The 27,797-nt window shown below is 35.8% G+C and overlaps 1 protein-coding gene across 1 annotated transcript; it reads right to left on the reverse strand.

Moving 5' to 3' along the window:
* Positions 1-1,703: 1,703 nt before the first annotated feature.
* On the reverse strand, positions 1,704-27,797 carry IFIH1 (interferon induced with helicase C domain 1). Its single transcript, NM_001310811.1, is given in 16 exon segments — positions 1,704-1,886; positions 1,985-2,078; positions 3,590-3,780; positions 4,258-4,419; positions 5,317-5,466; positions 6,935-7,191; positions 8,828-9,052; positions 9,154-9,277; positions 9,793-9,909; positions 11,297-11,514; positions 14,059-14,269; positions 15,264-15,484; positions 18,866-18,946; positions 22,828-23,004; positions 24,690-24,846; positions 27,354-27,797. Coding segments are annotated over 16 exon segments (3,012 nt in total).

Genomic DNA, 27,797 nt, shown 5'->3' on the forward strand with positions numbered 1-27,797 from the left:
ACAATATATGAGTGAAATGGTTTCATTAAAAAAAATAAAATATCTAACACTAAACAAAGAAATTGGAGATTTCATATTTGTTCTGCATTGCACAATATTTAAAGGTAGGAATAACATTTTATTAAGATATAAACAATAAAATACACATATGCTATGAACTGTTTACACTTCCTACCTCCCACTGGACTTTCCCATTTATTATATCATTCAAAGATACCCATGGAATCACTGTGACTTGAAAGACCTTTGCGTGTATAATCTCTGAACTCTCACTACACCTACTACACCTGACACCATTTTTTTAAAACAGTCCTAAGGTAGTACTTTATTAATATAAATCACTGTAGTGGAATAATTTCAACCTATAAACTAGCTACAATTTCTGTAGCTTAAGCATATTGTAATCAACAAAAGTTCTACAGTGAAAACTCTCAGATGCATATTCATTTTATGACACTATGATCTGTTTATAAGTAGCTATTCCTAAAATGACCAATATCAATTTGATCATATCTGAAATGTGCCACTCTTCTCAGTTAGAAATGAGACCACCCCCCAAAAATAAAATCTGATTGGAAAAAAATTAACCTAGTATTTCTATTCCTATTAAGAATGTAGATCAATTACAGATCTAGGTGTAATAAAATACTTTTTGCTGGGTTCTATTTTTCAGCTAAGTTGTACTTAGAAACTTTTACCTGGGTCTACTGAAGTGTTTACATGTCTATTCAAGTAAACATACCACAGTATCCTGAATTTAGAGTTGACTGTTGTAACAACAAACAGACCTTCCATGCTTCAGTATCTCACTTGCAAATAGGAGAAAATACATGTAAAATCTGTCAATTAGATAATTACGGAGACACGTGATGCTATTTTTTTTACAGTCAGAATAACATTATCCTTTAAATTTCTATAGTGAAACTCTATTCTCATTGTCACAATACTTACAGTGAAAGAGAATGAACAGTACCAAAGTTAGTAAAGGTTATTTATTACACTCATTTATTGAAAAAAAAATACATACCTCAATGGCTATAGCCAGTTTAACAATCCTGTGAAGCTAACACACAAAAGGTTAATTGTCATTGTCCTTCTTGGACATTAAGATAATCAATTTAAAGTCAACTTGAGGGCTTGATTTTTTTGAGATTTCTTTTAATGGAAACAGTCTGTAAAAATTAGCTTACAGGTAAAGGTAGGAGAGAAAGCACTCTGTCATGAAAACACAGAAGCTACAGTGACTCACAAATTACCTCATGTAATCTGTTCTCTTTACATGGTTTCTTTTTTAAGACACTTTATCTTCATAAGGGTTGTAGCAGAAAGCAAAACAGAAAACAGTCACCACACCAAGTGTCAAGATGACTGTCTTATGTTCTATGCTTAAAGACAGGTCACCAAACACACTTTTGACAGCATTGCCACCCCACATTTAAATATACTGAGAGGGGAATTTGTTCCATGGATACACATCACTGCAATGTATTTGGTCTTATTTGTCTTAGAGTGCCACTGCAAATCTGAGTGCGTACAGCTGCTGCATGACTTTGTCCTTCTCCCTTGGGTCTTTTCTCCTCTTCAAGGCAGTGTCTTCATGCTCAGGATCTTTCACAGTGTTTAGGATGCAGCACTCTCTATAACACTCTATAATCAGTAGTCAGAGAAGAGACAAAAAACACATTTATTTTCATTTTGAGTCCTCAGTCTTCATCACTTGAAGGACAATGAGCTGCATAGTCAAAACTGGGGAACCTGATGGGCAGTTCTACCCATTTCTTAAAAATTTCCTTTGTTGCTTTCTTGTCTTCAAAAACAACCACAAAATTTCTAATCTTTAGACAAGGCAGGTCAAGACCTCGGTGAACCATCATATTTCCCCAAGCCTGCAAGTATAAGGAAATCAGAAAAACAGTCATGTCATTAGACAAAAATAAAGACAGACACCAGCAATATAGAAGTATGAAAAGAAGTCATTCCTCACTTGTCCACAATCTTTACATATAATTTCCACATTTGTCTGGTAATCAGCATGTTTATCTTGAAGTGTCTTATTTTCTCTTGTATGGTAAAGATGTCTGAAAAACAGAAAACGTGAGTCAGAATACATTGGTTACTGGCTACAAATGGCCCTAAATGCAAAGTGACTACCATTGCTGAAGTCAGATATGAAACCTAGAAGGCAGTAACCTCTGTTGTGCACATTCAGGAGCCAGAGAAAATGCAAGGTCCTATTTCATGCTCCTAAGTAACGTTGAAATGTAACTATACTTCATGTTTTCTTTTGTAACATTTTAGGTGCATCCTCCCTCATTAGCAGCAGCAGGCTTTCAGTTATAGAGTTACAGTAAGGGATAGCTTTTTTTTGTTGTTTTTGTTTTTCTGAAGTGCCACTGAGCTGTCAAAGACAATGTCTGAAAGTTAGAGGTTTTATTTTACTCCCTGTAGTCCAACTTTACCCCTTCACAGCATCATTTCATTCTGTCTCTCCAGAGATGCAGAATATATACACATTCTTATATTATTTAATTTAGGGAGTTCTTGATTTCGTGAGTTACTATCATTATATCAGCCTGTGCTGAGAGGTTATAATAATTATTACCTTATAGTTTCAATTATAACTGTACTTCGACTGATAGCATTATGTTGATGAGACAATTTCACAGTAGAAGCAGTCTAATGTTTAGGTCTGCAGCTAAATTTTCATTTTTTCAACATATGAGTACTAATTTCTCATTAAACTCTTCAAAACTTCTTCATTAAAATTACAAATTATACCAGTGATGTGTCACAATGAAAGAACTTTGGAGGGCCTGTAACTTGGTAGGATGGTGTCTGCTACATAACTGGAGCAGACTCATTTGCATGTACATGCATAACAAAGCATGACTGACTTGTAGTGTACAATACCAATTACAAAGTTACTGTAGTAAACTGAAGTTGAATTAAAACATTTTCTTGGCCTCTTAATTTCCATTATGACTGGGAAAAGAAAGTCACCTCTTTCAGCACTAAAAAGTTAAACAGTTTAATGGAGGTAAATGTTTAACAAACTAGATGGCATGGTATCTCTTGCAATGAAGATTCGAAAAAGCAAGAACACTGGGAGAAATAAAGGAAGTGTGTGACCAGTACGAACATTCTCCGCATGTAGAGATGTCAATCACAGATGATTAATAAGTTGTTGATGAGTCACTGGTCATGGCTCACACTTTTATCCAGGGTCTGTTACTGGTGTAACAGTGTAAATGTGAGACTCTGCACTGGATAACTGGTATTCAGCTTCAGTTCTTGTTTCTCTGTGGAATACACACCACATTATATAACAAGTGACCTAGTTAATATTACCACAGGAACTATATCTTTTTCTGAAGTTTCACACCCTGGTCACCTTGAAATAAGGGGAAGAACCAACATTTCCTTCAAATTCATTAACTGTAAACTCAAGAGAATTTATGACTTGAAAATATTGGAAAAATATTTATTTATTTATTTATTTATTACTTACTGGGCCTATAGGGTTACAAGTCTTGCTGAAAAGAAATTCTGTTTCTGCTTGAAAGAGACAAAGTAGTTCATAAACACTTACTGGAAATCTTTTTTCACGCTGACATGATGCATGTTTTCAATAACTTGTATATCTTCTCCTGAACATATCAGCTTGTGGCAATTCTTGCATAGGAATGTTATTAGTGAAGGGTTTTTCTTATATGTTTTACGCTGATCTCTTTTTGCCTTCATTTGTTTTTCCATTATACTCTGCAACTGGAAGCTCTCAATCTAGAAACATAACAATTAGAGCACTGTAATATTCTAGTGGAATGACTGTAGCAGACTAATAAATGTAAACATTTATTTCCATAAATTCCAGAGCCTTACAAATAAAACTTATTCTGAAAACTTAAAATTATACTTTCATAAAAAAAATATCTTTCTGCCTAATAAGGTGTGACTTCTAAAGGAAAAAAAGATACTGTGAAAAAGCAATTGCCTTTCTCTTTATTTTACTAAGTACACTAATCAAATTTTTAGTCAAATTTCCCAACTTGTGTGTTTCTCTGCTTTCCTACAAAAAAGCAGACTTCTCCAAAGGTCCAGAAACATAGATTATAAAACAAGTATTGGCAGAAGGATTCAAGGCCATATTAGCTAATACTATTTTGTATTTCTACCCTTAAGTAGATTTCAGGTAGAAAGTATTCGTTACAGTATGCATCAGACTTCTTCAAATGGAAAGTGTAGAGCTGCAGTAGATACCTTATGTAAATATTCTTCCTGCGGCATCCTCTGGACACGCTGAATGGCCTTATACATCATTTTCTCACGGTAAATATTTACGTCTTCACGTTCAACAGCTCCTGAGCCACTCGAAGCCACAAGTGCATAGGTGCTCTCATCAGCTCGAGCTCGACCACGGGCCTACGATTTGCAAAGAATATAACATTAACAGCGTAAAGTTCCCTAAAACACCAAGCAACACTTGTTCCTATTTTTGTAACAGAAGACATGTACAAGTCTTACTACAGAGGGACCCCACGGAGCAATTTTTTTTTCACTTAGGCAGATAAAGAATTAGTATTAACAACATTCTCCTTCTGCATTAACATTAAAGATACCTGTGAGATAGTATTCAGGAGATTTGTGATTAGCATAACATTTTGTGAAACAGAAACTTTATTTTGTCACCAAAAAATTAAGCATGCATTTAAATATCTCAAATGTGCTTACAAAGTAACTGAGAACATGAACAAAACTGGTATTATGATATGCAGTTATATTTTTTTTTTTAGCTCTCAAGAGTACAAATGTCTTTAAATTTACATATTGCCTTTATTATAGAAACTATCCTCTCTTTTTTTTTTTTTTTTTCTTTTTTCCTTTAGGGAATGTGTGCATTGTCTCGTGTTTGTAAAGTGATAAATATATTGCTGATTGATCATAGGCTGGAAACACGTGTGGGGAGGTTGCAAGTAAGATAAAAGTCCATCATCATACACAAGTACAGAAAGTCAATTTCAACCAGGCCTCTGATCATACAAGAATACCTTTTCTATACCAGGCATAAGACAGTTTACTGGTTGTGTAGAACTTTAAATGGATTTCACACTGCACCACAGGGATGCAAATTTTATATAACATGCACTTCATATAGCAGGAGGCTGGTACCTGGAAATGAACTTTGTTGCAATAACATTTTCTTTTAGTCTGCAAATATTCCAAAAGTATTACCAAAGCCCAGGAATATGATTCACCATTTGCATATTCCAAACAGAAAACAACTTTAAAAAATAAGTTAGGTATGCAGTAAACTCTTACCTGCAACATAGCAATTTCATTAGTGACAAGGCCATAGCGAATAACAATGTTGCACTCTTTGATGTCCAGGCCTTCTTCAGCTACAGTAGTAGCAATAAGTAAATTTACACTTCCACCTCGGAATTTATCAATGACTTCCCTTTGCTCATTCTGTAAATTAAAAAACATTGGTCCATTAACTTTCAGTATTAGTTTCTGACAGAAGTTTCTTGTAATGAAGAGAATTAAGAAATCATAACCCAATCATTCCAGAATGGAGTGCCAAACTTCAGTCACTTCAACCACTGCATTTAACACCTTTCAAGATGACAAATAAGGAGTTTCTTCTGAACACACTATGCGTTCAGCATTTGTGAGGGAATTGGGGGCAGTTTTAAATGTAACTGAACTTGGACCTTTTTACCTGATGATTCCATTTCATAGACACTAGGAGTTTTGATAATACAATTCTTTGCTCTATAAAGTTATTTAAGTAGTTACCCAGACATTATGGATATCTACTACTTCAGTATTTTCATCTTTAAGTACAGCCTTCAGTACTTTCAAGTTCCCAAGTACTTAAATTTCCTCAAAATAATGTATTTTTTTTAATCTGTGGAGCACCAAAAACCATGGAGATGATGTACATAAAAAATAAAGCATCCAAAACATGGAATTTTGAATTAGATAAACATTTCAAAGACACTTTATCAGTAGCAGAGGGACAGAAGCTTCCTAAATACTGCATTCAGTTTCAAAATATAGAGGCTATTGCTTTGTTTGTGCAATATGGTACAGTGATTAAAGAACTTTTTTTTTTTTTTTTCAGAAAACAAGCTTACTTTGTACAGAACAATTCCTATACGTTTTTTTGAAACTGAAAGGAACTGCAGTAAATAGACTCTGCCCAGCAAAAAGTAACACCATTATTGTTTAAATACTGAAGTGGCAATTTTACAGGGTGTAAAAAGCAGAACAGAGCATTTAGTATACTGAAGCACTTTATTTTGAAAATATTAAATTTGAATGTATAAATAAATTGTCAGAGAGATGTTGTGTATGAAGTGAACACATTGATATGAGAAGAAGTGTTGAGTTATCAATCAGAGTTTTCATGGTTTTGGCAAATTCTCTTTCAATGACTGTGTCTGTATGAAGCATGCATATAAATTGGAATAAATTGATTAAATGATGATATCAGGAAAAGACATTCATCCTTAGCATTGTAATTCAGTTTATCTTTCAATTTGTCCAGTAAACTATAATTTGAATCAATGTTGTCTAAGTAAGTGTGACCTTATTTAACTATCATACTTTCCTACTGCCATTTTGTTCACTTTTTTTTCTTCCTATATCTCACTACAACTTGTGTCCCTTTTTGACTGCATATTCCTCTAGGAAACTTTTTTCCTGTTACTCTTGCTGTCATGGAATACAAGCACCAATAAAAGTTGCATCTCGTGGAAATACAATTAAAATACTGTTATTCACCTAAGCTATACTTTATGATTGTAAGATGCTGGCAGATTTGAAAGTAGAACTCTGGGCTCCAAACTTCAGTCCTTTGTTCTAGTACTAAACCAAACTGTTTTCTCAAAATAAGTACAGGATTTTAACACCATATTGAATAGTTCTGTACCTGAGTCATGGGTTTAGTTTCACTGTTGTGTCCAGCACCAATAAGATAATGAGCCTTAATCCCCACTTCTTCAAATTTTGGGTTATCCTTAATCCACTGGAATAAGGCAAAGGCACTTTGCCGAGTCTTTGTGAAAATAATTCCTCTAGGTTCTTTAGTCTTTGTGAACTCCTCCATTAAAGTGTTTCGCAACTTTACCAGTTTCTCATTTTCATATTCTGGCTTTCTAGCCAACTCTTTTAGCTGTTTCTTTTTTGCTTTAAAAATAGAAAATGTAAGTTAAAAAACAGTACTATGTAAAATAAAAGCTCTAGGAAAAAAAAAACAACAAACAAAACAACAACAAAAAAAAGAGAAAAACAAAGAGCAGCTTTCTGTATAGAGGTTGAATGGTTCAATGAATGACTCTCTTACACAGGCATCATTGACCAGGGAGGATTTCTCACACGTTTTTTTTTTTTTTTAATTTACATTTTTAATATTTAAAAACTTATGTCATGGACAGATGATTACAAAAAGACAACACTAATACTTTAAGAAAGGAATGGGGGAAGCTTGTGTGTTAAGATATTACAGCCACTTTAATATCAATTTCCTGTGCAGGTTATCGTGTGAATAATCCACCTTGTCCAGTGCAGTGTAGTCAGTTTATCCAAAACCGGTACTCTGCATTTGCAGTAGCTTTCTGACTACAGTCTCATTCATATTTTAGAATGTAATCGCACATAAAGCTACATACTCATAAAGCTACACATATCTACAAAGTAGATATATGTAACAAACACCTATAGTTTTCTCATGTATTTAAACCTACACTAAGAGCTTCAGTAACTTTACCTCCCAAAGATAAACCCCATTCTTAAAAGTTGGAAACAAATTCCTTAGATTTCCTTCTACTACTCCTGGCACAATCAGTGATATAACTGGAACAGATTGGACTATAATTTCCTTTTGGCTATCAGTTTCTCTGAACTTCATTTACATATGGAAATGAAATCACTCTAGAAAACTAAGTTTAATTTTTAATTAGTTTAACTTTTTAGTTCTCAGCAGCAATTCAATACTGAAATTCTAAGGCAGTGGGCACAAAGACAAGTATGGATGGTGAGTAAAAAACACAATGACATTACCACATTAATTTGTCTAAAAGTTTTTTTTTTTTTTTTTTTAACATTTCCCAAATTTCTTAATGGTGGCATTCTAAATTTGTAGTTCATGAAGTTAGATTTTACTACAGTATGAATCCCATTTTGTTTTGCACCACCCAGGAGCCAACCTGTCTACCTCTTTCTCATTGTGAAGGCAGTAAGGGGAAAAAAGAGGCAGAAAATATTATTGTGTAAAGTACTGCATTAATCCTAGTTCCAAGGCGAATGATCATAAAAAAAGGCAACTACGGTTGGTCTCTGCAATTTAACCAGCTGTTTAATTCTCTCAGTAGCTGCTCTTTACCTGGAACTTACTCAGGATCATTATTCCCATCTCTTAGTATGCAGTCAATGCATAATAAGTATGCATACTTAGTATGAGAGGTCTGGTTAAAAAAGGGACATTGCACGTTACTTTGGTGTTCCATTTGCTAAACTTTTGGTCCCTCAATAGTATCTAATGGAATATACATTCTGTCTGCCTGTCAGAATGTCCTCAGGGTCACTTCATTCTAGAACAGCAGAGAACAATTTTTACTTAGTATCGGAAAAAAGGAAGTGTCCTTAGGCTAAAATCAAAGAGCATCTACTGCATGTTGGGACATGATCACACTGTGACATTGTTTAATGCATAATAAACAATACAGCAATCTCTACAAAGTAAAAATTAATGAGCCCATGCAAATTATACCATTAGGTTCTATGGATTTTAAATATTAAAATTCACCATGTATTTCAAGCTTACCATGAAATAAATCTAGTAGAAATTCATCTGTTTCATCCTGTTTTGATACTGCTGGTTCATCATCATCACTTCCTATTGTTTTCTTGCTTTTTTCCTCCTTATAAAAGTTATTTAGGTGATTGTATGCATCGACCATTCGGATAGTGTCATTAATTTGCAAAGCATCATTATATTTCTTCAAGTGTTCTGCACAGACACGTTCCTTGCGTTTTTCTTCCTTTGCAGCTGAAAGTCAGCAAAACAAACAAAAACATGTCTGCGTATAAAATAAAACAAAACAAGAAACAGACAAATTCAAAGTCAAGATATTTTCCCTATACAGTTACCTTTTTTCTCTTCTCTAATCACCCACTGTTCATATGGCTGAGATCCAAACTCAGATTTTGGATAGAGTTTGCAATACTTTTGAATATCTGTCATGATCTCAATAATTCTTTCTCTGAATGGATCCTAGAAAGAAAAGGATTACTAAAGTAGGTAAGCATCTTCAAGCAAAAAAAAAAAAAAACTGGACCGAACTCTTCTGGCTTAAACTACACTAAGTAACTTCTTAAAACCTAGAACTTGAAATTCAAAGCTGAGTAAGGTTGCTAAGAGTATTAACAGTTATGGAAATCAATAGCTCAGAACAATATAAAAATTAAACTGTGAATATAACATTTTTTAGTATATATTATGTCACCCCAACAGAAACATGGCTCAGAAGGACTTTTGACCAGATATCTGAAAAATATAAATGCAGTAAATGCAGATATGTAAAAATTTAGTTTCATTTAACTTTACTGACACTTTTCCATCCAGAAGAAGGCAGCAGATAAAAAAACGAACACACATATATTCAAATTAGCACTATGGATCACAGTAAGTCTATAGCAAAACAGCATTAGTCAAAAGTTCTTGACACCATACAACATTCTTTCAAAGGGAAATTAAACTTTAATACCAATTTGTTTGACAAAACATACCTTTCTTTTGTCATCTGCAATCACGGTCTTCTTAAATGGCTCCTTCACCTGATTTTTCAGTTGGGAGGCATGTTCTTCAACAGTCATGATTCTACGTGCATCAAGATTGGCACAGATCTGTAAGAAAATCAGGGGTTGCAGATTGGGGTGAAAAATAGGTACATTGAAAAGGAAAATATACCATCAATACTTTAGAAGAGAAAATTTTGGAGCACAAAACAAATAAATAAAAAGAATGGTGAAACTAAATAAAAAAATATATGTTAGTGACTAATTCTGAAAGTAAAAGCTTGTCACAAAATAAGAAAATAATTTGAAATGATCTTTCTTGGAAGAGAAATAGATGGAGAAAATTTCAAAACTAACTGCACAACTAAAATGGACTTTTCTGCTTTTGATCTCTCCTGAGAAGATAATATGCACATTTCTGTCAGTGAATATGAAGTAATAAGGGGAAACTAAATTTATTATGAGCAGATGAAAAAAAAAAAGTCTGGCAAGCAACCTTTATGATGTCTGCAGCAGTAGTTATCTATTTGAGCTTGTATATTTGGATTACATTTCTTTACATAGAACCACCATCTTATCATTAAGATTTCACAGATAATGAAAAGGAATTCTCTGCTTTTTCCACTGCTAGGAAGTTTTTGTCCCAAAATACCTCATAACCATATCTACTTCAATAGAGCATAACAACTTCTTGTACGCCTCACATATTCATTTCACATTCTGTTTCTCACAAAATCACAGAATGGTTGAGGTTGGACAGGACCTCTGGATATCATCTAATCCAGCCTCCCTGCTCACGATGTGTCTGCTATTCTTGTGCAAATCTTACTAAATAGGAGGTTTCGCTGCAGTCCTGTGTTAAATTCTCCTTTTGTATCAGTAATAATATCCATTGAATTTTAAATAAAATAGTTTCTTTATAGTCACAGATGTTTTAAATACAGAATTTAACCAATTATCTCCAGTCAGGCATATATGCAACCACACATACTACTCCCTTCTCTATCGGTAACTAGCTGCTGTAACATTTGCTCGCTACCTGTATCTAACAGGTACATTGTTTAAATATTCAACTTCATTTTTCACTTTCCTGAATCCACATGGAAGCCCAGCTTAGTTGCTCTAGAAATACAGACATAAAATACTGTGATCTCTCTCGGACTTAAAATACACAGTAAATTCTAATCCAGCAACATAAAGAGAAGATTTTTATTAATTAAAAACATCACTATTTTCTGGATTTCTTGCCTTTGATCTTGGATTGTTTTGTTTTCAAGTGAGGCAATCTTTTTACTTCCCTATTTATGTAAGCAACCTTTATCCGTACAGCAATGTCCATTAATTAGTAGTGGGACAATTTGCTGAATGGCTCTGAGCTGAATTTCCATATACAAAAGAAAAGAATCAGATGATATAATTGAAGCCTTACACTATAAAGATTTACTTTAACAAGACACTGTTCCTTTAGTGATTTGCAAATATAGGGGCTATTTACTTTTAGAATATGTTCTTCAGCTTTTTGGTTGGAATTTGCACCTCCTACTCCAGGTGATGCTGTAAGTCCCAGAATCTGAGGCTGTGGAATCAATGGTTTGTTTTCTTTCGCCAGTTTTCTGTTCTTCATCTTTTCTTTTATGTAACGTCGCATTATATTGTTGTAGACGCCTTCCTTTTGAGTGTGATGACACTCGTCAATAATGATGAGTGAAAAATCTTAAAAAAAAAAAAAAAGAAGAAAAAATAATTATGATTAATTTTCTTTCAAAGGTAGAACTGTGTGAGTAAATCTTTGTACAGGTAAGCACAGTGCTGAAAAGATCCAGTTTGTTTGTTTGAGTCCTAATGCATTAGAAAATTTACAGAACTGGAGGAAGGGGTGGATGGGAGCTGTATATATTTAATGAACTTTGGAATTTTTGCTGCACTCCTGATGTATCAAGTAGTTTTTATATAACATAGAAAGCTTTTCTATTCTTGCAAAAACAATCTGATGGTATAAAGAATTTTGGACATGTATTTTTAATAACCAGTATAGCAGATAGTAACCACTAGTAGGAACATATTATAGTTCTACACTATCTATGCTATCTTTTATAAGCATATCCGTAAATGCATTGACAAACTACATACATATCATTTGTCTATGTGAACATATGTAACATATTAGAAGTCTTTCAGACACTCTAGAAAGTCCTGTGCTGATCAAAATATGCTTCAATTTTATAGCAACACAGAGATTGTCCCCCTGTTTCTGCCCAATTAAAAGACTTACATTACTCTGTGGATGTGTCATTGGGAAAAACAAACAGATGGAGAGGGCACTACTGATCATCTCGCTTTTGTAGTTGAGGAAACTGTTGAAGATTCAGACTCTGATTTTGTGGTTTTTAGTTAGACCATATTTACATGAAACAGGTAGAGTACAATATGATAAAGAAAAGTATTTTTTCTTTGTTTTAAATCTTTCACAAACACAAAGAACATCTCATCTACATGTTTACATATGCAGATACTGAAATATATTTTAAGGTTCTTATTTCAAAGACTCATAAACTCTTTCTCTAGCAGCAGAACTGGTTTATGGAGTTCCCACCCTTCATCTAACTAGCTAGTAACTCTCTATGTTGAATTCCCTACAAAACTGTGGCAATGTCTGTAAAGCAGATGACTGAAATGATTTGGGTTAAACTCATTTTTTAATTTAATTTTTAATCAGGCAATTTTCATGCCCTTGTTTACACATTGGTGTGCTAACACTGCTGCATCGCTACAAATGATTTTTGTGTCAACCAGCAGCAAAAGTTGGAAACTAACAGAGAGTTAGAATAGTCTGAATGGGCCCTTCTGCTGGGGAAAATATCATGTAATATCTTTTCAGGTCTTTGAAGAACCTGAAGAAAGGTGGAAAGTGAACAGGGGAAATTTTATTTAGATATTAAGCCAAAGAGTACCACTAAGAAAGCAAACTATTGCTCCATGTCACTGGGGAAATGTGACTGTTTTCACACAAGTGGTCTAGGAAGCTATTTTGGACTGGAGTTGTGTGGTTTCAAACCAAATTTTCTGTTTATTTCTAACATTTCTACATTATATATATAGATCATATGTATTATAACTTTCTATGAAGGAAACTTTGCAAGGTGTGAAACCTCATGACACAAGCTTGGGACTCAGCCCAATTAGGCCAGCAGTTTCTGTAGAAGCATTTAGGCACCTCTATATGGTATTCTCAGATGATTCAGATTTGGGAAGGTTTACTGACTTAGTGGAGGTGTAAATTACATAAATACAACAAAATCTTTAGAACTCTACCTAAGATAACGAAAAGGTATTCTGTGGGAGGGGAGGTAATTCTGGGATACTCGAGTGGCTTTATTAGGAGTTGGTTTGGATCAAGCAAGTACTCCAATCAGCACTAGGCACTGACAGACACCATGCTTCCCTGTTGTCTCTGTAACACTCAGACAAATTCTTGTTTTACCTTAATTCCCTTATTTTGAACATTGTAGCTCTCCCATCAGCTATCTCCTATCCCATCTAGAATAGAGTTGACTGCATGCATATAGAGGGAGAAGTCAACTTTCACAGAGGAGGGTCACTGCAGCCCAAATCCTGGAGCTGCAGTCATGTTTTGTTCCATCACTGGCAGATAATACAATTTCCTTTCTGATCTTCAAATAGTATCTCCCACTTTAGATTTCTGGGCTAACAATATAATTTATCTCATCTTCTTCTTTTTGTGCTCTGCAACTTCCTGTATCTGTTGTAGGAGACCATTGTAGCTGCCTATCTATATGTAGTTAGAAGTAATCTTATCTCCATGTGTTAGCAAAATGGTAAAATTTTAAAGATTACAGCTTTTATAACAGATTGGCTTCTATCCCATGCTTCATTGTATTTCTCAAACTACTTACTGCATTTGAGTTTTTAATATTTTTTCTACTTCTATTCATGGCTTCTACGTGATATAATTCAATGTTCTACCAAGCCTGTAAGCTGAAATCAGTATCATTGTATTTGCACAAGGTTGTGCTTGAGCTACATAAAATGGGATGCACAACAGGTGCACTGCAAAAGTCTAACTTGGCTTCAAAAAATTGCAAGCACATTAAGATCTGGTTTTGACTCTCAGAGTACAGCTTGCATTTTTAAAAACAGTCAAATGAACTACATTAACTACTGAGTTTGGCACATTTTTAATCTGCAGTTTTCCAGAACTTTTGACCTTCTGTAAAAATTTCAGAATGAAAATCTTGCCTGATAAGCGGACACCTTCTTCATCTTCTTCAGTTGCATTTAACAGTGAATTCTCAAGAATCTGTGCTGTACTGATGATCACATCATATCTTCTGACAACTTCAGGAAATGAGATTTTCAGCTGAGAATCACCACTTAAACCAATAACCTGATACCAATGTTTCAGGAATGGATTAAACTCTTTTCGTAAATGCTGTTCCACTAGCGGTACCTGAAAAAAAGTTTCCAAATAATTTATACCAGAACATACATAGGATTATAAGGATTATAAATATATACCTATTTGCCAGAGGTGTTGATAGGTGAATATACACTCTGTGCAAAACATACTTTTTCTTTAAAAAACGTAAACAAACCCTTATTCACTACACAATAGGACCTGAAAAAAAAAGGAAAAGCAAACACTAAAAATCCACAAAGCAATCCCCTCTCATTCTCATCAACATTGTTCTCTGTCCATTGAAGTATTTATATGTCTGTACTTCTTTTCATTCCACAGGTCTTTTCCCAAAATGTTCATAACATTTTCCCAAAATGTTCATAAAAACATTTTCCCAAAATGTTTATTAAAAAAAAAAAGTTCCTAAGAAAAACTTTTTGCCCTAAGAACTTTGGCTTAACTGTGTCTTGGAAAGAACAAACAATGAATGCTCTGGCTCTTTGACTAAGCTTATAACATACTAACAATTTTATTCTCATAGGAGAATAGGGATATCTTTTAATCTTTCAATAAAATTCTTAAATGTATTTACACACTTTAATATTACCATAGAAAAACTTTGGTTTAGGTTATATGCTCTGAATTTAACTGTAAAAATTGCAGGTCTTATCAGAAAATCTGACAGAATATTACCTAACTATTTTGAGACTCATTAGGTGGCCTTCATTACCAGATCCAAACACAGAACGTGAAAAATATATTTTTAAATGTTATTTCATTTTTATTAATCCTAACAAGAAATAAAAAACTTTTTCCGATAATGTAGTTAATTGGCTACATGCAAATACTCACATGTGCTGCATTAAATTAAAATCACTCATGTTTTCAGCAATATAATGGAGATGACAGTCTATAGTTGTGTGCCTTTAAACATACCTACATCTGGAGAAGCTGAAAAATGTATTTACATTCATTTCACAAGTTCTTTACTAACAGTGCATGTGGTTTGCAAAATACTATTTTTTTTTTAAATGTACCAACATACCTTATTAACAAGTACTATAACTTTTCCAGGTTCTGATGCTCTTTTTTTCTTATCCAAATGATCTTTGGTAATGTAAACAGCCACTCTGGTTTTACCACTGCCTGTAGGGAGACATATTATAATATTCTCCCCATTCAGTGCTGGCTTTGCAACTTCCATCTGGTAGTCTCTCAGGATCAGATCTGGTTCAGGTGAAGCTCTGCTCTCCATTTCATCTTCATCTAAGGGTGCAAAGAAATATAAATATCAAACAGGAAGCATTTATCAGAATATTAAACAAGTGACAAATGGAAAATATAAATTTATTATGAGATACATCTTCTGAATAAAGAGAAACATGGCGTGTTAGCATAGGAAATGCTGTTCTGTGGACCTGTGCTTATATCCAGTTGCCTAACAGGGTAGGTGGAATAAGCCACAATATGACTTCATTCATCTATGTTAATATGATTATTATTATGTATGAATTCAAATGATACAATTCAGTAGCACTGAGAACAACAAAAGTTGTGTTCAGAGCTGTAGTATGCATAATCTAGACAATCTTATGTGATGCTCTCTTTCATCGGTACTGAAATTTATTTGCTTGCATGTGAGCTACCTTTTTGAATACTTCCCAGAGGAAGAAAAAAAAGAAAAAGATGGAGCCATAGAAAAAGAAAAAGAGATAGGGACTACTTAAAAATAGATGAAGGGAGTTATAAAGTATAAAGATCAAATAGATAAGAAAATTCAATCACCCATACAAGACAGAGCTAGCTGCAGAATGTTACCACCTATTCAATGCAAATTGTGGTGCCTCCAGACTGACTCATACATAATGCAGTCTGAGCTGTTCACTAAAAGGCCATGTGCATTTGCCACCTAAAGGCCAAAACCTTCCATCTATCATGTAAAATGCAATGGCAGAAAGTTCATATTTACTTCTCACAGATAAAACAAACAACATTCAAAAGTTAAAAGGGATGTCACAATTTCAGGCAGTGAGAAAAGCATGTCAGCTCTCTGAGTTTATACATATTTAGGAAGTCAGAAATTATCTATATGAATGTAAGAAGTATTTACATTAGTGGGGTTCTGCGCCTTTTTTTTTCTACAGATATGTTTGTTTATCCTGAACTATTAATTACCCTGAACTTGTACTGTTGTCAGCGAATAAGAGGCAGAAATCCTACTAGGCTAAAAATGAGGAAAAAAACCCTCTAGTTTTATTTCCTGATGATATTAAATGAAGAATCATGGGGCTTTTATTATCACTGATACATCATATGAAAAATAAGTGTATTTTTCTAGTAAACCTTATTCCATTAAATAAAATTAAACTAACAAAAAGTAATGAAGCTTGATAAAATACTGCTGATGGAAACACCCGAATACCATTCCTAAGTGTTTTTTGCTTGTTTTGCCTTTTAGCGTGAGTGCAGCACTATCTGGAACACAGGGAAATTTACACCAGAGAGTACTTGCTCTTACTTATCTGACTTCTACTACTCTCTTTTGAGGAAGAACACTGTTTGCTTTCTGGTTGACTAAATACAATAGTTCAATCATATTGAAACTAGCACTTTATCACCCATCTGTTTAGTTAAATTTCAGTATCTTAACATCCTCAACTAACCATCCATGCCTAAAAAATATTTAACTTATCTCTCTCCTAGCTTCCTCGGCTCCTGGTAAGATAAAGGCTAATACAGGAATCTTTCCACAGGATATGATTCCATTAAAGAATTTTCATCATGCACAGTAAAACTTTAGGGAGGTTGTCTGCCTTCATACAAGGCTCATAAACTGCTGCTCTGTGCTAAAAGAAACATGATAATTATTCTTCTATTATCCTAATTCCAACATTTTTCTTAAATGTAAAATGATCCTTGCATTGAAAAGGGCAACTAAATCCATAGGACTCTTTGCTTTAAAATCAAACTCCTATTAGTGCATTAAGATCTATCCAGACATCTAATACAACAGCCTTACTGCAAGAATTCAAATTATAAAATCCAAAAATATCACCAATTCCATCTGTATCTCCACTATTTTTCTCATATTTGCTCTCACTGAGTTTAAGCATTAATGTTTTTAAAAACTTTTCAACTATTTTTAAAGCTCAAATGTAAACAGAACATGTAATAAATAACAAGTAAAAAAAATCTGTTCTGCATTCTTCACGTAACTGTAGTGATTTTTTTCTGCTGGACTACTGGACATAGCCAATGCTCAACTAAATGTGAGATTTTTCAGGAATATTAAAGGCTCAGGCCATATATTTATGTATGTGCTACCACACACCAGTAGCCTGTATCATCCTGCCCAACGGATATAGTGTGTCTGCTCACAAAATGGAGAAGTTTCTGTGCCCTGACATTTCATGTGACACAGTGAGGAAAAAGTCCAGTGTGACTGATGTGTCACCTCAGCACAGAAGTGCTAAGTATATTCCTCAGAGTTAACAATACATAGAATAAAACCCTATCTGTAGGGTAGCAATTTAGATTTGAGGGGTAGCAATTTAGATTTGAGATATCCTGAATCTTCTGTGCACTTGTAAAATACAGGATTTTTAGTTTTAAAAAGGTTGAAACTATTCTAAAGCATTTTCAGTAAACACTTTGTAGGCTTAAGACATATTACAACTTTACTTGACTTTACTGATCTAATACTAGTCTCTTTAGGCAGAGCTGGCTTGTAAAGTAACCCAGATTTTTCTTAGTCCTTGCACAAGATATAGGCACAGAGCAAACTATATACAGGCTAGTTTCTAGAAGTCAATGGATTCTTGAATTCAGTGTAGGGCAAACAATATCTGTTCACCACGGAAGACAGCTGCAAATTCTTTCTGCCTGAGGTTAAAAAATAAATAAATAAAAGTGGAGTGTCTTTTACAACAGCAGTGTTTAATTGGTTTCAGAGTTTATACATAGCAAGTTCACATCTGTCTGAAAAGTGTTATCTAAACACAATCTAATATTTAGTTTAATGCTACACTTCATTTAGAACTTGCAAGTATTCTTAAATGTGAGATTTGCAAAGGTCTTTGGATATTAATCTCCATTGATTAGGTTACTTTTGCAAACAGTGCTATTAAATTCTTTAGGTCCAAAGTAGATCCTCATTATGGTTCTGCAAGTATGCAGGAAATGTTGCTCCTCAACTTCTGATGCCTCTAAAACCTTTCCAATTTAATCCCTCTTATCTCCCCAGTACAGGGTCCAGACACAATTTAGCTTCTTCATCAGAGCAAAAGAAGCACAAAAATGTGGCATTATTATGAGTATCTGTACAGATAACTTCACTGGATGACTTCCAGAAGTTCATTCCAGTCTGTGTGATTGTATTCTGCATCACTGACCATTTCTATGATGGCAATGTTTCGAGACCTATTCAGAGGATCCCAGTAAATCAGCTCCTTTGGGGCTTGAAGTTAAGTCCAGACCCATAAAAATGGCATCTGTTTACCAACAAAATAAGAGGAAGTTTGGTATATAAATACTGTTGTTGGAGTTCACAGTAAACGTTTTCCATTTATTTTTGGTTTAGCATAGTCATAGAGGGCTTACCCTCCAGAGTTTATTTTGCAGTTACTCAATAAGAGAAGGGAAACATACCTGAATTACTGGTTGTACTGCTCTGTCCCAGGTTTTCATTCATGTTACTGACACTTCTATCTTCTGTAGCGACATCCGATTCTAAATGAAAAAACAGAAACAAATGTAGTATAGTATATTTGCTATACAAATATAAATAGCCAGTGTATCATTTACTCTCTCCCTTAGTTGTCAAAATGGGCTAGACAAATGTCTGGCAGGGATGGCTGAAAAATAATTTCCTTTCCTACGGAAGAAAAGATGGATAAGATGACGGGGTTCATAATTTAGTGTAGTCAGGCATCTATTTTCTGTTTGCTTAGAAGTAAGGGTCCACATAGGACCACATGCATGATCACCTCTAGTCCTGTGTTCCTTTTCAGAAGGGAAAAAAAGAAAGAAAAACATGTTTGACAACTGGACACAAAATAAATCTTCCAAACTGATTGCAAGTAAAAGCAGAGACCGACAATTCTGTTACACTCAATAGAAAACTTGGACGCTGGTACAGAAATCTGGCAAGTTTCCTGCAGATATTCTAATGTTAAGATCTCCCTCTGCTGGGCAATCAATATATTGCACTGATTTTTATTTTTATTTTTTTTAAGCCACAAGTGTAATTTATACAGATTTACCAAAACACGGTAATTCTAACATCTGAAGAGATACACAGAGTTCTTCTAGAGAAATCTTCTGCAAACAGACTCATCCTCCACTGTTTGTCAGCTTGCCTGCAGCACTCTGTAACTGAGCTCATAGTGTCCGTGAGAAACAGTCAGAATAATAACAGTGACATACACGTAATTATCTCATAGAACTTGTGTTCAGTTTTTCCTTATCTATTTTACTTATTGTCCCCAACAAATAATTGGTACAGCAAAACAGATGCTGTGAGAGATTAGAACTAACAGGGAAGTCTTAGATCATTACTCCTAAAGTACATTACAAAATCTTGTAATCTTGAAGTGAGGTAGAAGTTTCACCTTGTCTGCATTCAGTAAAAATGCGAAGTTTTGACTTCCCTTTTATGCAAGCTTTGGTCTCCTCGAAAGGTGAATGACTAAGTGAAACTAAACAGCTATTTCATGAAAAAAGCATAATATAGACAACTGAAATGAAGCTACCTTAGCCACCTTAGTAGTCCAGTATTTGGTTAAGTCTTATTTTCCAGTTTACCTGACATAACCATTAAAGAAGAGGCAAATATCTGTCTTGCTGTCCTCAGTTTTCTTCCTTTATTGCTTACAAACCTCAAAATCAAATTCAACTATGAATCTCCACCACACTTTAAGCACATAAATTAAAAGGCTAGTTTCACAGAAATCAATGTAATCAAAATAAAGGCACTTAAAAAATGCATATTCACAGCAGGACCCTGATCTAATAAATATTCCCTACTATTATTATATAATAGCATGTATTTAATATCACACAAAAGACAGTATTGCCCTGAAAATAGAAGAAAACATCACCAGTTATAAACCATATTCAAAGATCTCTGACAAAATATTAAGTAGCTTTAGTAAGAATTCAATTTCTGAAAGTGACACTGCTATTGCTCACTTTCTAGTAATCCATGGAATTAGGAAAGAAAAGATGGAATTATGGTCTTCCTTCAAAAATGACCTACTAGAAGATGTGTATGTAACAGAGAGTATGTATTAACAAAGTATTTTATACTCAGTTATCCAAGTTACAATCTGCAGCATGCATTACAACAGAAAACATCAGTGGTAAAATGAAATGTGCAATACTCATCTTCCAAATTAAAGTTGAATAGCATAATATTCTCCTGTTTTGATTGTATTAATCTTCTTGAATTATTTTAAAAGAAAAAAAATTAATCATTTCCAAAACAATGGAGATAAAAGGGCTGATATTCTAACAGCTGTCACTGTCACTTTATGTCACTTTGCACTAACAAATAAGTATAAAGACAATGGAATGCAATGAAGAACATAGAAATATGCATTTTTTTTTTTTGTTTATAGTCTTTCTTTCCTGTCATGTGACTGGAAACTGGTCAAAACTGTCCTACTTTCAAATTAATGGTTGTTTTTTCCACTCTGAAGCATTAAGGGGCACACTTTGTAAGACATTACTGAAACTTCCACTTAAAAAATCAGTCATCACCTTATAGTATCACCATCAGTTATCACCTCATAGTAACCACAAGTTAGTCAGATTTTCATGGAACTTTCATTGTGAACTGGAACCAACAGGGGGCAAAACACTCTTGAAATCATGGCTTTGAGCATGATGATAAGGATGGAAACAAAACACATTGGCTTCTTTTTCTATCTGTATCTTTCCTACGATATAATTATTCATTCCAATCTACTTCATTTTATTAAACAGATCTTGAAAAACACAGCTGCTATTTATTTGAAGTGCTTTCTATACAGTTAAGAGAAACCTCAATTCAAGTGCTCCAACTCTGACCTTGCAAACTTCAGTGTTGTATTCTGTGGATGCAGCGTCTTATCTGTATTCTTGTACAGGCAGTTTTCTTTCTAGTTTTCTCTCAGACTAAATTGTGTATTTCTACTCTACCTTTATGACCCTATGGCTCTGTACTGGGTCTGGCTGTGATGGAGCTTCTTTCCAGCATACTTTCTTCTCCTCCTCTTCATCTGAGGAGGAGTGAGAGAGTGGTTGTGGTAGAGTTTAGCTGCCCAGCAGGGTAAAACCACCACGGGCTCTCTTACCTTCTCCCTGACTCACTATGTCTTATCTACTGCAATAAAAGGGTCAGGGGAGTCTTCAGATTCAATGCAAAATGCAGGAATATCAAGTGATTTGAAAACAATTCTTCCTCCTTGAAATTTGTCCTCAGTATATGGAGGAATGGTGGGAGTGTACTGCAAAACTGACAGATCAAAGTGCAAATTAGGTGGGTTCCTAGCCTACACGGAAGTAGAATCTGGGGTCCAGTTGTACTTTTACCTGCCTGGTCTAAAAATAGTCAGGTAAGATCACACTAACAGCAGTGAAAACCTATCCAGAACAAGGCTACAATTAAGAGCCTAACTTGCCCTGAAACAACCCTAAGAGTAAGGATAACTTAGTCAGACTCATTCTGAATCATCAATAAATATTTGGCACCTCTGTTTTATAAGGCAAAATTATGTTCTAATGCAGGAAAACTAAGCTTATATTTCTGCTGCAGTCAATAATCCACTAATTGCTATAAATCATTGTAATATGCTGTTAAGATCACGCTAAATGAAAAATAAGCTACTACTGTTACACACTGAACGGCCACAGTTTTCAGAGCCAAATTTTTCTTGACATATTCATGTTTGATGAAAAAAAGAGCAACTTTAGTTGTCTTACTCCTTTGTCTGAGTAAGCTCACTAAAATCATTTCAGGCACGATTCATCTCAATTGCAACTATTGTTTGAGCTGCATTTGAACTTGTAACAGATACAAATGGTTCCTTAATCATACAGCATATGTTTGAATCATCAGTTCCTGGCTATATCTGGGAATTGCTGCTGGTAGTTGCTATTGCTCATGATCAACTCCACAGGCACATTTTAAAAAGTGAATCCATACGAACATGCCATAACAATTTCTTGGCAATGTCCTTCTAAGCCGTTCTGCACTGTGCTAGCAAATAGGTTTCTGAACTAGCTTGGTGTAGTTACTTTAGGTGAAGCTTTTTCATACCTTTCAGATTAATTAGTTCAAATATGACAACAGTTTTTTTTGAGAGCAACTCCTTTGAAGTGAAGTAAGCAAATTTAAAGATCTGTCCCCTAAGTTGGTACTGCAGTTAACTGATAGGAAGAAATAGAATTTACTGCTTCCAAGAAATCAAGATTTACTTTTTTCATTAATTCCCTTCACATTGAACGTAGCATATGTTCCCGAATATTTGAGCAAGATGGGAACTAATAAACTGAGAATATTCTCTTAGTTACTTCCAGTTACTAAAGTTGAACTGGTACCAGAACACAATACCAATTAGTGGACGTACCCAAAACTACGGAATTCTTTTCAACAGATGTTTCCAATACACCATTTTCACTGACAGAACCACCATTCAGATTTTCTTGCTGTTTCAAATCCTTCACTACAGAATGTCCTGGTTGGCTTGCAGCTTCTGTTTCTTTGTTTGTACTGTTCTTCACCCCGTTTCCTTTATTCTCTTTTCCTATAAAGTAACAAAAGAAATAACATGGCACTATAAAAAAAATATTCTTTTACTGTGTAGCACAGAAACCAAAGAATTAGTCTGTATTCAATATGCTTGTCACATCAGCACATCAGCATGACATATGGTCTTGACAAACAGTAGTTTTGAATTCTGATGCTTTCATAAATATTTATTTAAAAAGTTATTGATCATAAATCTCTTCTGAATTCTGTAAGTTTTGTAAGGTCATTAACAGATGTACCTTAAAAGAAGACTTCAAAACCTTCTCATAAAACTGAAAACCTGTGAGAACTTTCCCCAAATGTCTTCCTGCCTTCCATTTCTTTGTCTTATTCCAAACACAAAAATGATTTCTCTCTGACTTCATAGAATCACAGAATATCCTGAGTTGGAAGGGACTCACAATGATCATTGAGGCCACCTCTTAACTCTACACAGGACCACCCAAAACTCAGACCATGTGTCTGAGATCTTTGTACAAATGCTTCTTGAACTCTGGCAGGCTCAGTGCTGTGACCACTGCCCTGGGGAGCCTGTCCCAGTGTCCAACAACCCTCTGGGTGCAGAACCTTTCCCTAACATCCAGCCTCACCCTCCCCTGTCCCAGCTCCGTATCATTCCCTCAGGCCCTGTCACTGTCCCCAGAGAGCAGAGCTCAGCGCCTGCCCCTCTGTTCCCGCTCCCCTCGTGAGGGAGCTGCAGGCTGCCATGAGGCCTCCCCTCAGCCTCCTCTTCTCTGGGCTGAACAAACCAAGGGACCTCAGCTGCTCCTCATATGTCTTGTCCTTTAGACCCTTCACCATCTTGTAGCCCTCCTTTTAGTAATTAGTGCATGTACTATGCATTTATTATTTTTTTACCTGATAGCAAAGTAACGAAGACAAGAATTTAAGCCTGACAAATGTGTAACAGAAAATGAAACTCAGGACCACAGTAGTTGCTGATCTATTTCCACCATCTGACTCACTTAAAAAATTAATTCTCAAATATCTTATACAACCTATGCTGACTGCAATATAAAATTGGGGGTTGGGGTCTCCTTTTTTCCATATTTTAGCATGGAGGGTGATAATTTTACAATATTATAATCACTGTACAGGAATAGAAAGTGGTAACCAAAAACCTCAACCTCCTACTTTCATTTCTGTAAATAATGTTTACTAGTTTATTCTACTACTTCCAGTAAATGTTATGCAATATATCTTAAGTCCTATCAATGTGTTATCCCCAAGGAGATATGCTCCAGTCTACTTTAAAATACCAAATGTATTTGTAAACCATGCTATAAGAGAAACATTAATCTTTGTGGTGAAAGAAGAATCCAGAAAAGGCTTGTTTTATTTGTTCAAAGTAATCTTCTATTTATTATTAATGATTATACAAATATCATATTGAAAACCAATGGGTTACAAAAGGTAAGTATTCAGTTTAATTACAATTTTGGTCATACTGTTTTAAGTTTGAAATTGCTTAATAAGGATTTCTAGTGTTTAAGAATCTATCAAGTTAGCTGTTAAATAACTTCATTCTGAAATCCTCAGACAACTGAAAGCATTTGTCTTTTCACTATTTGTCTATAGTGAGATCAATATGGCTGGAACCCTGCACTGTTTCCAAAGAAACAGCTCAAAAAGAGATGTTAAAAAAAAACACACATTATTATGGTGTAATAAGATGATTACCTCCTGTATTTCCACTTAAATCATCTGCAAGGTCTTCATGTTGTGTTTCACGCAGAGCAACCAAGAAAGGAGAGAACCAATCCTTTTTCTGCACTATTCTACTCAATAGCTCTCTTGCACCATCTCTGTTCCCACGAGTTTGAGTAACAGCACTGATCTGGTAAAAATAAAAAAAAACAACTTTGAGACAGAATTTTGGAACAGTTTAGGGAAGTTAGCAAGAATAGTGTAACTACAAAAGTATTTCCCTGTCATCACTAAAACATAGGAACAAACATATATGGTGGACCTGACAAGAATTTTACTCACCAGCAGAGTTTTACTGCATTTTTGTCCAACATCATATAGTTTCTGGTAGTATACATAAAACAAGAGATCTGAGATTTAATTGGAGAGACTGGTGGTACTGGAAATGGTTATAATAACAACCATTATATAATAATCTTTTTTAAGGAACAATAATTGGTGTTCACATTGGTTTAGGAACTAAACCAATTGCTTCTCCTTGCTTAAGGAGAAATAATGCCCTACAGCATATTAGAGCTCACACTTCATCTATAGCATGACCTCATATTTAGAATTGAACATTTCCCTTCTTAAACACTGGCTTCAACTTCCCAATTCTCACTTAAAGATATGATATAAGCACAATACAATAATACAAGATACAATACCCTGTTGAAAGTGACTACTGCCCTCAAAGAAGCTATAGAAAAGTGTTCCAAGGATGTCATGAGCAGAAGTGGGCAGGTGTTCACAACAAAGAAAAGCACTGTTTCAAAAGTGATTAAGGAGGTATTGGGGAGGCATTGGGGAGGCAAGGACAATCCCCAGACATGGACTGTATATCTCGAAACAAGACACTGGAACTCATGATAAGGAAGCGGCAGACGGACAGAGAAACAAATGTAAGGACTATAAATCTCAAAACTGGACATTGAAATTCATTATAAAGATACAACAAATGGAAGAATTAGCAACAACCAGCTCTCGCAATTAAGAAACGTGCCAATTCAGCAGATTCCTGACCAAAGGTGAGAAGTACACTGTGAGGAAGACTCAGGGTCTTCCTCCCAAAGACCCCTGCCCACGTCCCAAAGACCCCTGCCCACAATTCTTGGGAGGCTCTAGGCAGGCGCAAGGTGCCAAAAGGCTAATTAGCATGAGAAGCAAGGGAAGGCGGGGGATAGGTAATGCATATGTATAGGTGCTTGTAGAATACTGATAGATTGATTGTATAAATTCAAGACTGCTTTCCGCTTTGGGTATGCACGATAGGTGGAGAGATCCCCCGTGCATCCAGCGCTGCAATAAAGAATATACCACTTAAAGGAATTTCGGCTTCGATCTTTGAATCAAAAGTACTGCTGCTTGAGACAGGTGTTCAGTCTTCAAGGGCAATTTCCTCAAGGCTCAAGAATCATCCATACTGATATGCAAGAAAATGGGTAGGCATAGCAGCCGGCTCAAGTTTTGCCAAACAGGGTGAAAACCCCCTCACTGAGGCTGAATACAAAAAGAAGGTGTGTGGGCAGTGGGAAGAGAGAAGAGTTAAACAAAGGTGGAATATAGCAGGACCACCCTGGGATGTCATTCATTAAGAAAGCCTAGGCCCTGTCAGAATTGAAACTGGCAAGGGTCTGAAGCGTAACAACTTAAGCTGAAATACAAGCAGCATAAAGATGACCAGGGAACATGTGCACCCATTAAGGAATGGAGCCAATAGCTTCCTAAAAGATTCCTGTCTCCACCTGCTGCATTACCATGCTTGGCTCCCCAGCTCTTGAGGTGCAGCTAGCCCTTGCTGCTTCCTGACAGTCACCAATCAGATGAATTGGTGACTTACATGACTCTCATTTAACTGACATGAGCATTGAAGCACCTAAACAGTTGATGCAAAGTTCAGAGTTCAAGTATGACATAATTCTACCGTTAGTTTGTGAGCTTTTTTCTTATTTCTATGCCAAATTTATCTCTCTCTCTATATATATATATATACATTTCTTCTTCTAGTACTGTTTCAGGATATCAGCTTTTTTACTTTTTTGGTTTCAAGTAAGTTTCACACTAGTCCAGGCAAGCCATTCTTGGCCCAATGGAGTAAACACTGGCAAATGTTTTCGTCAAAGCCATTACCCTTCACTTGCTCTTTCTTGTCAAATTGCTATTTCTGCTCAGCTTCATAGTCTGCTGCTGGGTGTGATATTCCTTAGTGAACCTAAGGCAAAAAATAAAGGCGAGGGAAGGTCTTGTTTTACTTCAAATGTTCCCTAGGACTTTATAGGCCGGCACAACTTTCTGGTATGGTTCATAGGCCAAAAGACACTTAATTATCTCCTGAGCCAGGTGTCTGTCAAAATGATAAGTCACAGTAAAGTTGGCCAGACTCCTTCCACTTACATACTGGTCTATTCTAACTCTCTGCTCAAGGTATTTACTGTCTGCCCCTGGTTGTTAGCTGGCATCCCATCTGCTAGCCAACCTCTTAAGTGTTTAGCAGCTTACCTGGAGCACCACCTGTCTTCTCCCCCAGGTTTGGGTACCACCCTTTAGCTTTTTACACTTACACGAGGCCACCTCTTGCTGTGGTGCCCCACAGCTCCTGGGGGTGGCCAGAGTCTGTGGGACTGCCTGGTGCCCAGCCTGACAGAATGGGCCACTTACCCGTTCCAAGTCCTCCTCCTGGAAAATGTTCATCTGCAGGCACATCTCGGCCACCTGCCTGGCCCGCATCTTATCCACCAAGGTGGCGTGGAGAAGCTGCACCAATTGCACACAGAGGTCGTGGTCAGCCTCCTCGGTGGGCGAGGGCAGCTGGCTGGAGTTCAAGTAGCGGGCAGCCAGGTCGCAGCCGCCGTACTCCAGCGCCTGCACGAACTCAGGAAACCAACCTGGGTCGCGGGGGCCGCGCTCCACGGCGCGCAGCAGCTCCTCGGCCCCCTCCACGTCGCCCCGCTGCTCCGCCGCCACCCGCACCTTCTCCCTATCCTCCCGGCTCAGCGAGGGCAGCCTGTCCAGCACCGGCATCACCCGGATGTATTGCTTCAGCCGCGGCCTGAAGCAGGAGATCATGTAGAGGAAGCACTCGTCTCGGCACTCCGTCGACAT

This window comes from Anas platyrhynchos, chromosome 7, assembly GCF_047663525.1.
Source record: "Anas platyrhynchos isolate ZD024472 breed Pekin duck chromosome 7, IASCAAS_PekinDuck_T2T, whole genome shotgun sequence".
Classification (NCBI taxonomy): Eukaryota; Metazoa; Chordata; class Aves; order Anseriformes; family Anatidae; genus Anas; species Anas platyrhynchos.